This window comes from Sphaeramia orbicularis, chromosome 12 (assembly GCF_902148855.1).
Source record: "Sphaeramia orbicularis chromosome 12, fSphaOr1.1, whole genome shotgun sequence".
In the NCBI taxonomy this organism is placed as follows: domain Eukaryota; kingdom Metazoa; phylum Chordata; class Actinopteri; order Kurtiformes; family Apogonidae; genus Sphaeramia; species Sphaeramia orbicularis.
In genome coordinates, this window is record NC_043968.1 from 10,832,079 (window position 1) to 10,845,577 (window position 13,499).

At 36.9% G+C, this 13,499-nt stretch overlaps 1 protein-coding gene across 2 annotated transcripts; it reads left to right on the forward strand.

Moving 5' to 3' along the window:
* The first annotated feature begins 3,670 nt into the window (after positions 1–3,670).
* LOC115429777 (alpha-N-acetylgalactosaminide alpha-2,6-sialyltransferase 3-like) lies at positions 3,671–12,291 on the forward strand. 2 transcript variants are annotated; one of them, XM_030149490.1, is made up of 5 exons: positions 3,671–4,025; positions 4,171–4,317; positions 8,968–9,380; positions 9,480–9,587; positions 11,767–12,291. In XM_030149490.1, exons 1-5 carry the CDS (start codon positions 4,014–4,016, stop codon positions 11,951–11,953), a joined length of 867 nt encoding a protein of 288 aa, XP_030005350.1. In that variant the 5' UTR covers positions 3,671–4,013; the 3' UTR covers positions 11,954–12,291. The 2 variants fall into 2 exon arrangements, with proteins under 2 accessions (XP_030005350.1, XP_030005351.1); XM_030149491.1 differs by having other exon boundaries at positions 8,971–9,380.
* The last annotated feature ends 1,208 nt before the right edge of the window (positions 12,292–13,499 follow it).

A 13,499-nucleotide genomic window follows, 5' to 3' on the forward strand; every position in this document is an offset into this window, starting at 1 on the left:
TGTGCACACAGACTTCTGCTGCCTCTATTAAAATGTTTTACATTATTGGATTATTTACACATCTGACTAGCTTCTTCACTTTCATTTCTTTTATTATTTTGGGATATTTTGACTTAAACTGAATTACTACACTACCACATTTTTGGAAAAAGTATTGTACTTTGTGCTCCATTAGAATGACTGCAAATAGATGTAGTTTTAGTTGCTTTGTACACTCGTGTTGTGAATACAAAAAAAAAAAACTCTTCAACTATTTTTTTTTTAATTAATTAATTTATTTGTTTATTTTACATTTTTTATTTTTAATAGATGAAGCTACCCACAATTACCAGGGGCAACGTCTAAAACGATCCACTGATGCACCAGTAATAAGTGGAATATGTGTTAATGTGAAATAGGCCTCAGCAGGCACTTCTACTTTTTGGTACTTTAGTATTTAGAGTTTTATTCAGCAGTGGTTTAGAATGTAAGCCTTTCACTGTGCCATCGTGACATTGACTTCAATGAAAAAGCACTTATCTCCACTGCATTACAGCACCACACTGTACAACGGCTATATTATTTTACAGGACTTCATATTTTGAACAGCAAAGGGTAAGGACTAATGTAAAGCAAATGTATATTTCTGTTGTGGGTGTCAGAATGTGGAATTCTTTGGCAATGGAATAGAAGAGCTGTACAAATATTTTTTTTCAGTTTAAGAGGTTATATAAGGAGAGAATAGAGAAGCTTTATAAAAGCATGTAATGAAATAATTTTACTTACAGATTTTGGATTTCTTTTTTTTTTTCTTTGACTATCATGTAAACTGTTTACTGTAATAGCTATAATGGCAATGTATCTGATGTATGCAGATGTTTCAAGAAAGGGGCAGGTATTATAAGTTTTCTTCATCCTGCTCCTTTTCAATCATTTAGACTGGAATTAATAAATGAAATGAAATGAAATTTTGATAGTTTTACAAGTAGAGCTTGAAAGCAACAAAAACATTTTATTACTATTATTATTATTATTGGCACAAAGCAAATTTACATAACAAGAATGGGAAAAATATTACAGAAGAGTTATATAGAAATGCATTTGGTGGTGGAATGGTTAAACACAACTATTACAACTATCTGAAACAAAATAAACAAAAAAGATTAAGACATTTGAATTGGAATGAAAATACTGAAACAGAAAGAAAAACAAATAAATAAATCTGACTGGACAATAGAGCACAAAGGACTAAGGCAAGATACAATTAAAACAGCAAGAACTTAGATAAACTAAAATAAACTTTTATGGCTTTTTTTGGACATATTTACAATATACTCAAGAGATTTGTAATATTTAACAACATCACACACAAACAAGTTAAAGGAGGGGTTTGTGTTTTTCCACTTACAAGTATGAATATAGTATTTACCCACAGGAGAGACAAATACTCTTTATAATAACACGGAACAGCGGTTTCCAGTTTGTGTATTTTTATTTTTCAGAATATAATACGTAGACAGTTCATTACCTCAGTACAGACACTGTGTGCACTTAGAGCAGGGGTGTCAAACTCATTTTCTTCCGGGGGCCACATTCAGTCCAATTTAATCTGAAGTGGGCCGGATCAGTCAAATAATAGCATAATAGCCAATAAATAATGACAACTCCAAATTGTTTTAGTGCAAAAAAAAAAGAAACGTTCAGTTATGCCAATATTTATATTTACAAATTATCCAAACAAAAAGGATGTGAATAACCTGGAAAAAAATGAAATTTGTTAAGAAATATAAGTATAATTTGATCAATTTTATGCCTCGACTTATCATTTATACATGTGCATTACAGATGAAATCTACAAAGCCACAAAACGTTTAGTAACAGGCAGAATATTGTTAAATTGAACTTAATTTTCTTTAGACATTTCAGGTTGTTCATATTTGTTCAGGTTATTCACATTTTATTGTTGAAGTATAGTTTCTTAATGTAAATATTTTCATAATATAATGTTTTTTGCACTAAAATCAAGGAGTAAAAAAATGGTGTTGTCATTATTTATAGGTTATTATGATATCATTTTTGAGATGCCCTAACTTGCACTTTGCAAATTCATCCCGCGGGCCAGATTGGAACCTTTGGCGGGCCAGTTTTGGCCCCCAAGCCACATGTTTGACACCTGTGACTTAGAGGATTGTAGTGATGGTACTTTTGGCTCTTTGAAGGGAGCCGTTCAATCAGGAGCTGTTCACTGAAAAGAGCCATTCGAAAGACTGGCTCTTTTATGTTTTTTGCATTATTTTGAAACACCAATGTTTTCATGACTAAACAGGCTACATGTGGTGATTGACATTACATTTTAAAGGTGTTTAATTGGCGCGGCAGTAATATTATCTTACCATAAAAAAAAAAAATAGCTAGTTAAAATGTGTGGGCTAAATCCATGACATGAGAGGTGACATTAGGCAAATGCTGGAATTGGACCAAAAACATCATGGTACATTATGTGGACTAGTCTGTAGCCTAAAAATGAAGAAGAAAATAAAACATTTTCTTATGAAATAACATTTTATTCTCCTCAAAACAAGAACAATAAATGTGTGTAAACAAACGGAAAAAACTGCACAAAACACAACACTGATTAATCACTGCAATTACTTAAATACCTGAACTATAGTGCAATTCTCAGAACAAGAACAGTATGGGGTGACACGGTGGTGCAGTGGTTAGCACTCGTGCCTCACAGCAAGAAGGTCGTGGGTTCAATTCCAACACCAGTCGACGGGTGGGACCTTTCTGTGTGGAGTTTGCATGTTCTCCCCGTGTTTGCATAGGTTCTCTCCGGGTAGTACTGAGGCCGGGTGCATAGGTTCATTGGTTAATCTAAATTGCCCATACATTGAACGTGAGAGTGATTGTTTGTCTCTACATGTCAGCCCTGCAATGAACTGGCAAAACGTCCAGTCCAGTAGTTATTGAATATGTAATCATATGTGGAGTTGAGACAGGCCTTGACGCAGTCCCTCACCACCTGGCTGGCTCTGGGCAGAGACTGTAACTCCTGGACCTTCATCCTGAAGAAGGTGATGCTGGTTAGAAGATCAACAGTGGATTTCAAATCCTGCAGCTGCTCCTTGCTGCTGGCAGGAAAGTGATTCCTATATGTAGAGAGATCAATGGTCAAGGGGTTGTGCAACTGGTCTAGGAGCTTGACAAAACGTTCTTTCCCAAAATTTGAGGCAGCAAAGCGGTCGGAGGCAGAGACATTGGTGGAGGCGGTTGTGTGGGCATAGAATGCACTGATGTTGGTGGGGTACGCCTTCGCCCCTATGTAGCTGGGATAGGCTCCAAGCAACCCCCGTGACCCTAGTGAGGATAAAGCAGGTTCAGATAATGAATGAAGAACAGTATGTTGGTAAATTGGCAGGCAATCAGACACTCCCTCTTTAAAAAATAAATAAATTAAAAATTAAAAATGAACGGCTCTTTACAAAGACTCGGTTCCCATCGTTCATTTCAAAGAGCCGTTCAAAAGATTCGATTCGTTCGTGAACGTCACATCACTAGAGGATTGTTTTTCCGTTTGCACTGAAGTGATTGAGTTTACTTCAGCTTTTCTGAGGCATCTATCTTTCACATTCTTATTTTTTTGTGCCGCTGTGATACTTTTACTATGAAAAATACAAACCGGAAGTGTAGTAGTGTCTGAACATGAGGGGGAGCGTAGGTTGATGGAGCGGATAGTGGCTGCAGAGCGATAGTAGGCCACTGTGTCAACAAATCTGGAGAGATAACAGTACATATCGGAGGAGATTTCTCGATAAATTCACTCCAACATAATTTGGATGAGACCGGAACAGTACGGACCTGTTGCCTGTGTGGAGATGGAGAGGATCCGTGTTTGACTGAAGGATCTGTGGGAAAACTAACAGCAGAAGTGGAGGAGAATGAAATCTGCTGATCATGAATCGACCGTGGTGGTGTTCAGGCAGTTTGGAAGTGGGGTTCACTGAACCAGGGCACTGCACAAAGGCCTTGATATGAAATCACAGGTAACAGCGGGTCCGTTATTTGATGTACTGTGCGTGTGTTGTTGTTGTTGTTGTTTACCCAGCCTCCACATGTGTGTACATAATGTCCGTTATCCGCTGATCAGCCCTGACACGGTTCTGTCCCTGCTCTTTCCGGTGGGTGTAGAGGCTCCTGTGGGTCTGTCTGCTCAGCCTGAGCCTCAGTCTCCTCCTGTGGTTCGGACATGTGATCAGACGGGACAGTTCGGCTCCAGCTGCGCACAGCACCGGCCTGAGCGGCTATGAGAGGATCACAGAGCCGAGGATGGAGCAGGTGAGCCAAGGCTGACCCTGGGAGACCAGCATTTTAGTTCACTTCCACATTCAGCTAAACTGGGCTGAACCAGTAAAATAATAACATAATAATATAGAAATAAGTAAGTAAGTAAGTAGAGCTTTATTTATATAGCACTTTTTAACCCTTTCATGCATAGTGGTCACTACAGTGGACAGTTACTCTCTTGTATATTCATGGGTTTTGTTGTTTTAGTTCCATATCAGCCAACACAGTGGACATCATCTCATGAACTGCAATTCATACCATTACTGTAACTTTGCTGTTCTTGAGTGGAAATCAATTGTTAATTGTTGTTTTTTGCATATTATCTCCATGAAGTGAGTAATAACTAGTATTAGAATATGTTAAAATGTGAGAAAACATCAGATTAGCTGCATTAAACATGGTTTCATTTCACTGTTTTCATATCACTTTATGATATTGGGTTTTAAATACATGTTTCTTTGCTTCAAGAATAAAATTCATGGTGTAGCTGAGTGGACATTTTTGTAAATCTGTGAAAAAAAAAACCCTCAATCTCACTGTTTTTTTTTTTTTTTTTTCATGCCTAAGGAGGAATAAAAACACTCAAAAAAAACAAACAAAAAAACTCAACTAAGGTTCTCATAATTCATGCATGAAAGGGTTAAAACAATATGTTACAAAGTGCTTCACATAAAGGGGAGATAGATCAAATCAAATCAAATTTTAAGCCAATTTACAGAAACCCAACAGAATGCTCCAGGAGCAAACACTTATGACTGGTGACAGTGGCGAGGAAAAACTTCCCTACAACAGGCAGAAACCTCGAGCAGACCCAGACTCCTGAAGGATGGCCGTCTGCCTTGGCCAGTTGGGGTTAAAGAGGGAGAGTAAAGGAGGAGAAAAGAGAGAGCGATAGAGAGACTGGGGGGGACAACACATGGAGTACTTTATGATGAATACATAAAGTGTAATCAGTTTGTGGTGGCCCTGGGTCAGGTGGGAAACTAAAAGCCTTTTTGAACAGGAGGGTTTTGAGGTGTTTTTTAAAGCTCTCTACAGAGTCCGTGGACCATAAGTGTAGAGGCAGGTCATTCCATAGACGTGGAATAACCTGATTCTATTCTATTCTATTCTGAAAAAAATATTTTTTCTAAAGTAAACAAATTGTCAGAAATTTTAAAACAGGCCATTGTTTATTTCTACTCAGTTTAGTTTAGTTAATTTATTTTAATCTGAGGGACTGATTCGTTTCAGTGTTGAGTTTTCAGGTTAACACTGTGAGTCAGTTATCATCAAATGTTTAAAAGCCACATTAGACTACAAGTCCCAAGATGCATTTCAAGCAAACATTCAATCACAGTGCTTCATATTCTCCTGTTCCAACAAACTCTCATCTAGTCAAAGCAGTTTGATGCCTCTTCACCATGGTAACAGCAGCTGAGGCTCATGGGTGCTGTAGTATTTAGACTCATTTGATAATTATGAATGATGCTCCGTTGAGATGACAGGAGTTCTTACATGCTCGTCAGTTTTTCTTTTGGCTTTACACGTCCCACAGTATGAGTTTTTACATATTTTACAAATGCAGGGAGTTAGATTTGTTCTAGTGGGGGGACCAGTGTGTGGCCGATGCAGGTGAGCCGCTTTATTATGACACTATTATAACTTAACCCTTTATAGGGCACTCATAGAAATACTCTGACATTCGGAATTTCAACCTTAGTGTGTTATTGGAGGACATAACAAGATTTTATTACTTTTGTGAAATTTGTGAAATTATGTAGAAAATCAAGGTCAATGAAGTTACCATATTTGGTTCCTTACTCATAGGTGGCAAAAAAATAACAGCAGTTGTTACATCCTCATCAGTTTTTCATTTGGCTTTCAGTTTTGGCTTTACATGTCCTATGCTATGAATTTTACATATTTTACAAATGCAGGGAATTATATTTGTTCAGTTGTCCGGCTGGCTACAGTCTTGATGTGAAGAGCACAAAGGGCTCCAGAAATTAGGCTGTGCAGACACATGCACATGACAATAATGTAGATTTAGTTTTTTATTTGAATCTTACCATGCTAACACAACAATATCCATGTCCAAATAGAGAAGTCTAGTCTGCATTGTTAACAACACACGACAAATTAAGTTAAAAAAAGTCTATCAATTAATTTGATTGTTGTAAACAAAGATAGATGTAAGTATATTATGCTATAATAACAAAACCAAATGTTATTTTATTTACCTTTATTTAATCAGGAAGTCCCATTGAGATTAGAAAACTCTTTTGCAAGGGAGACCTGGTCAAGGTAGTAGCCATGAAAGTCAGAAGTATATAAAACACATAGGCTACATGATACACAATGAACAATAAAACAGATGAACAATTATTCAACCATAATGATCTCGAGAAAAACAGTGACATTCCTCCTTCTCAGCATTCTCCATGATACTTTTAAAATCATTAACAAAGATGAATGTTTGTAGTTTAAGAGTTTTTGAAGATTATTCCCTGACCATGGTGCATGGCAGGAAAATGCAGTTTTTCCAAAGTCCGTCAGAACTCGGGGAACAGTCAAAAGCAACCACTTGGAAGAACATGGATGAAAACTACTAGAGCACAGGTGTCAAATATGTGGCTCGGGGGCCAAATCCGGCCCGCCAAAGGGTCCAGTCCTACAGTCCAGTAGGATGAGGTAGTGAAATGCAAAAATTACACTGAAGATATTAACAATCTGGTGTAAAAATCATTTTAATTCAGGTTCTACATACAGATCTCAGTTGGGTCAGATCAGTAAAATAATGTCACAATAACTTACAAATAATGACAACTACAGATTTTATCTTTGTTTAAGTGGAAAAAAAGTAAAATTACATGAAAATGTTTACATTAACAAACTATCCTTTTACAAAAAACGTGAATAACCTCAACAAATATGAACAACCTGAAATGTCTTAAGAGAAATAAATGCAATTTTACCAATATTGTACCTGGTACTATATGTTTGGTGTATTTGTAATTGTAATGTCAGTTGTAATGCACATGTGTAAATGATAAACTGATAAACTGAGGCAGAATGTTGTTAAAATTGCATTTGTTTTTCTTAAGACATTTCAAGTTGTTCATGTTATTCAGATTTTTAATGAAACGATGTAGATCAGACTTTACTGAGCATTAAATGTACACTAAATGTGCTTAATGAATCACTTTCTACAGCTAATATGTATCTTTTGTATACCTAGTCATAAATATGTATAAAAATGTATAAATTTGTTACTAAGTGCTTGAATAAACTATTGAAACTGTATACCTGTCTTTTCTTTCCCTACATAAACGAAATTCCTAATTCCCTACATAACCATTCCATTCTTCAAAACTCTTGCCATAAGTCATAGTTATGTTTAAAAAATTAAAAAATGCATCCACAGTTTATCAAAATAGACACCTTAAAGAACATCTCAGCAAATTTTCATAGTTAGGAGACACTTGCAACCGCACTTTTAAAACGTTTAGAAAAAAAGGAAAATTTAGATGTTAATTTTTGTTCCCTACATAACCATGCAGTTTTTCAAATTTTTATGGCAAAAGATGGCACTCTATCTTTTGTTTCTTTTTATGAGCTTCAAGTACTATTTAACCCTTTCATGCATGAATTATGAGAACCTTAGTCAAGATTTTTTTTCTTGAGTGTTTTTATTTTTCCTTTGGCATGAAAAAAAAAAAAAAAAACAATGTGATCGACTATTTTTTTTTTCATCTAGTTCCAAAAATGTCCACTCAGGTACACCATGCATTTAATTTTTGAAACGAAGACACATACATATAAAGCCCAATAGCAGAAAGTCATATGGAAACAATGAAATTAAAACATTTTTAATGCTGCTAATCTGATGTTTTCTTACATTTTAACATATTCTAATACTAGGTATTATTCACTTCACAGAGATAATATGCAAAAAAAAACAAAAAGCTTTTTGTTTAAAAAGCAAAACAAAATGTTTAAATACAGTCTAACAATTAACAATTGATTTACCCTAAAACATGTCACTGCAGATCAGGTTTATCAAGAACAGCAAAGTTACAGTAATGGAATGAATTGCAGTGTATGGGATGATGCATAAGCGTCCACAGTGTTGGCTGATATGGAACTGAAACAACAAAATCCATGATCATACAAGAGAACAGCTGCAGAATAACCGTACACTGTAGTGACCATTATGCATGAAAGGGTTAATAGCTTTAAAATGATGTTTTATTCATGTCTCTAGCTTAAATACTTTTTGAATTACAGCATAAAATGTAGTCGGGCACTCCCTACATAACCACGTGACTTGACCCAGATGTAACATTATCATAATGTAATTTAATTTTTTTCACTGTTACAATTTTACTGGTCCGGCCCATTTGAGATCATACTGGGGTGAAAGTGGCCCCTGAACTAAATTAGAGTTTGACACCCCTGTACTAGAGCTAACAGGAAGAAGGGTTCTGAGGTATTCTGGGAGTTTACCCAGCAGAGCTTTATAGATAAACATATATCAGTGTTGTTGTCTACAAATAGTTAATGGTGTCCGTGTTTTTTGGATGTTATTTAAAAGCATACGATTGAGTATACAAGTCTGACATGTAACAATGCATGAACACACATTTTGTCTCTTTGCAGCAGTTCTTGGACATGCACTGCAACCAGTGTGCCTTGATCTCCAGTTCCGGACAGATGCTAGGAGCTGGTGTTGGAGAGGAGATTGACAATATTGAATGTGTGATCCGGATGAACAACGCACCCACAAAAGGCTACGAGAAAGACGTAGGGAGTCGCACCAGTTTACGGGTTGTGTCTCACACCAGCGTTCCTCTGCTGCTAAAAAATGAGTACTACTATTTCCAGCAATCCGCAGACACTACGTATGTAGTCTGGGGTCCTGAGAGGAACATGAGGCAGGATGGGAAAGGACGCATTTTCAATAGTCTCCTGAAGGTAGCCAAGAAGTATCCAAATGTCAGAATCTATGCTGTGACCAGAGAGAAAGTTCAGTACTGCGATCTTGTGTTTCAGAATGAAACTGGAAAAAACAGGTACAGAATGAGTAAACGGTGTGCGTACAAGGCCTTTTATTACATGTGTGTAAATTGAAATGAACCCTCAAGCCAAAATATCTGATGTTTGTCGTACAGAATGAAGTCGGGGGCCTTTCTCAGCACAGGATTCTTCACAATGATTCTGCTTATGGATATGTGTGACAGCATCCATGTTTACGGGATGATAGATGACAACTACTGCAGGTGAGCCCCTTGAAATTATGACACTATCTATATTATAAAAGCAAAGTGGCCTCTGTGTGTGTGTGTGTGTGTGTGTCTGGGGATTCACACAAAATCTGGAAAGAGCTGACTGCTGCAATTTGGCATATTTATGTATTTTTGGTCAACGAACAGACGAGCGAAACGGCAAGTTTATAGGACCAATAATTTGGGAGATATTATTAATTTTGGAATACAATAGCCTTATAATCATGCTGCTATAGCCACAACTCTTTGGCGATGACTGCTGCACAAATGCGGTACAGCATGCATGAATACACAACAGCATAAAAACTACCACCAGACTAGAACCTGTGCATCCTCACGGGTCAACACGCTAGTAATTATTTAACCCTTTATAGGGCACTCATAGAAATACTCTGAAATTCTGAACCTTACTGTGTTATTGGAGGACATAACAAGACTTTTGTGAAAATGTTATAACATTTTTTATTATGCAGAACACAGGTGTCAAACTTGCGGCCCAGGGGCCAAATCCGGCCCGCCAAAGGGTCCAGTTTGGTCCCTGGAATGAATTTGTGAAATGCAAAAATTACACTGACGATATTAATCATTTTAGTTCAGGTTCCACATACAGACCAATTTAATCTCCAGTGCGTCAGATCAGTAAAATACTATCATAGTGATCTATAAATACTCACAACTCCAAATTTTTCACGTTGTAAATGTAAACATTTTCATGCCATTTTACTGTATTTACATTAAAACAAACTAACATTTCACAAAAATATGAATAACCTCAACAAATATGAACATTTTGAAATGTCTGAAGTGTAATTTTAACAAATTTTTGCCTGTTATTAAATGTTTGTGTACTTGTAGATCCACTGTGATCTGTAAGCTGTAATGTACATGTGTAAATGATAAACTGAGACATAATATTGTTAAAATTACACTTAGTTTTCTGAAGAAATTTCAGTTTGTTCATGTTATTCACATTGTTTTAAAGGATAGTTGGTAAATGTAAACCTTTTCATCGCGTAATTTTACTTTTTTTTGCTCTAAAACATAGAGGAAAGTTTGGAGTTGACATTTTTTTATATATCATTATGTTAATATTTCACTGGTCCGGCCCACTTCAGATCAAATTTGGCTTAATGTGGCCCCTGAACTAAAATGAGTTTGACACCCCTGATGTAGAAAATCAAGGTCAATGAAGTTCCCATATTTGGTTCCTTACTCATAAGTGGCAAAAATGCTAGTTCTTACATCCTCATCAGTTTTTCTTTTGGCTTTCAGTTTTGGCTTTACACATCCCACGTTTTGAATTTTTACATATTTTACAAATGCAGGGAATTATATTTGTTCTGGTGGGGGGGGCAGTGTATGCAATCCCTCCAGTTGGCTACAGTCTTTAGGTGAAGAGCACAAAGGGCTACAGAAATCAGATACATGCAGATACATACACATGACAATAATGTAGATTTAGTTTCTTATTTGAATCTTACCATCCTGCCACAACAATGCTCATATCCAAATAGAGAAGTTTAGCCTGTATTGTAAACAAGACTACAAATTAATTATATAAAACAAAGTGTATCAATTAATTTGATTAATGTTGTAAAACAGATAGATGCAAGTATATTATGCTATAATAAGTTATTGGAGGACATAACAAGACTTTATTACTTTTGTGAAATTTTTCAATATTTTGTATTATATAGAAAATCAAGGTCAATGAAGTTACCATATTTGGTTTCTTATCTGTAAGTGGCAAAAAAAAAAAATCCAAGAGTATTTATAAAAAATACAAGAAAAACATATGCAAGGTGAAAGGATCATGTATTTTAGAACATTAGACCAACATAAGTGCTGATCCAGACCCGTGTCCACATCCACATGATCCCTTTGAACGTCATTCCTTACATTAGTACCATTACTTCATGGTACCTAAGAAAGCAGGTCCACTCACTGTTCATGCGGAGGTGGACCTTACAGACCCTGGAGACCACATTGGACCTGAGATTGTTGACTCACTGGAACTGCTACTGTCACTGTCTTGTAATGTATGCGGAAATTACCAAAAACAGTCACTTACCGATAAAGGCTTAAGCTGCTGCACTTATTTTTCTGCTCTCACAACTTATTATGTTGATGACTCTTAACCTATTTCCGCTGCTGTCTTCTCCTTTTCACTTAGTCAAGCCAATCATAGCACCGTTCCTTACCATTACTACGAGCACAACCGAGTCAAGGAGTGCAGGATGTACAACGTCCACGAACACACACAACGCGGGGGTCATCGCTTTATCACAGAGAAGGCGATCTATGCCAGATGGGCAACACGTCACAAGATGGACTTCAAACACCCCTCGTGGAGCCTTTGAAGGAGGAGATTCTTGACCTTGTGCTTTTTTTTTCTTTTTCTTTTTTGCTGAATACTTTTTGTTTTGACTGAGTATACACTTCTTCATCCCACTGTTACTGATGGAGACCTGCTTTTTGGCTGGGTTTTAAAGCAGCTGATCAGTGTTGGTGTGCAAAGGTGTCCAGTGGTGACGCTGGATGAAGTTAAGTGCAAACACAGACACAAAGTATGCTTTTGATTATATGCTGAGGAGATCTGACTTAAGCAGCCTTTCACTGGCAACATGTTAATGTTTTCACAGTATTACTGAATGTTTCCATTATGTAGAGCCATGTGTCAGAATAGACACTGGTTAAAAAAAGAAAGATTTAGCCACACTAAAACTAGTTTATGCTAAAGCTGGTAACTTTTAATTTCTGTATTAGAGCCGACTGATATGGGATTTTTGGGGCCAATGCCGATACCAATACTGGGGCTAAAAAAAAAGCCGATATCCAATATATCGGCCGATATCTGATAATTAGCCGATATCGTGATTATGATTATGTGAGTGTGTGTGGGGGGTTGATAGCGTCATTGTTCGAGCAGGAGTGAAAGTGAAACTAACTCGCTTTAAAGTTCCTCTTATTCTCCGGGCAGCACACACACACACAGGAGCAGCGAGCGACAGAATCTCCACACAGCAAAAAAAAGTGAATATATCGGCTACATATTGGCCGATGTTGATTAATTGGTGAAATGCTATAATTGATTAATCAGTCGGGCTCTATTCTGTATAACGGTGCCTACATTTTATCCTGCACAGTGTTTTATTTTATGCTTCAGTGTTTCAGTCACACTATTACACTCATTTCATTTGCTCCTCTTTTTGTCCAACGGTCACTTTTAATTAATGGAAAGATTTTTACTGAACTCAAGTCTTATCCAAGAGCACTTTTTGTTTTGTTAGATTTTTTTTTTCCCTTGCATTGTTTTTGTTGTTGCCTCACTGTGTTGAGCTGCTGTCAAATTAACATCCTTGCTAACACATTGTTATACTGGTGCTGCATATTTCATATCATTTGAACTATTATTTTGTTAACTTGAATGTTTCACATTTGTTGCCACTACTCAGTCCATACCAGAAACCCAAAGTGTTCAATACATGTGCAAAAATACTGCTGTCTGTCACTGGCAGTTCTCTGTGGCAGGGGTCACCAACCCTGGTCCTCAAGAGACACTATCCTACATGTTTTACACCTGATTCAAATGATAAGCCTCTTATCAAGCACTGCAGAAGCCTGATAACGACCTGTCGGGTGTGCTGGAAGAGGGAAACTTCTAAAACATGCAGGATAGTGTCTCTTGAGGACCAGGGTTGGTGACCCTGCTCTGTGTACTAGTTGCATTACTTTCTGGAGGAAATTATTATACAGTCTACTCTCGTTATACCGCCAACTTCCGTTCACGGCCAAATTGGCAGTATAGCGAAAATGGCGTTACAACGGGTTGCGTCCATAATGTGCATGTCTTTACTATATGATGTCTATGCTGCCTCCGTTAACCCGTTCTAATTGCGTTTCTAA

Coding starts and splice junctions, on each gene's coding strand:
- LOC115429777 (XM_030149490.1), top strand. Junction 4,318..8,967: donor CAGAGCCGAGGATGGAGCAG/GTGAGCCAAGGC, acceptor GTCTCTTTGCAG/CAGTTCTTGGACATGCACTG. Junction 9,588..11,766: donor ATAGATGACAACTACTGCAG/GTGAGCCCCTTG, acceptor CTTTTCACTTAG/TCAAGCCAATCATAGCACCG.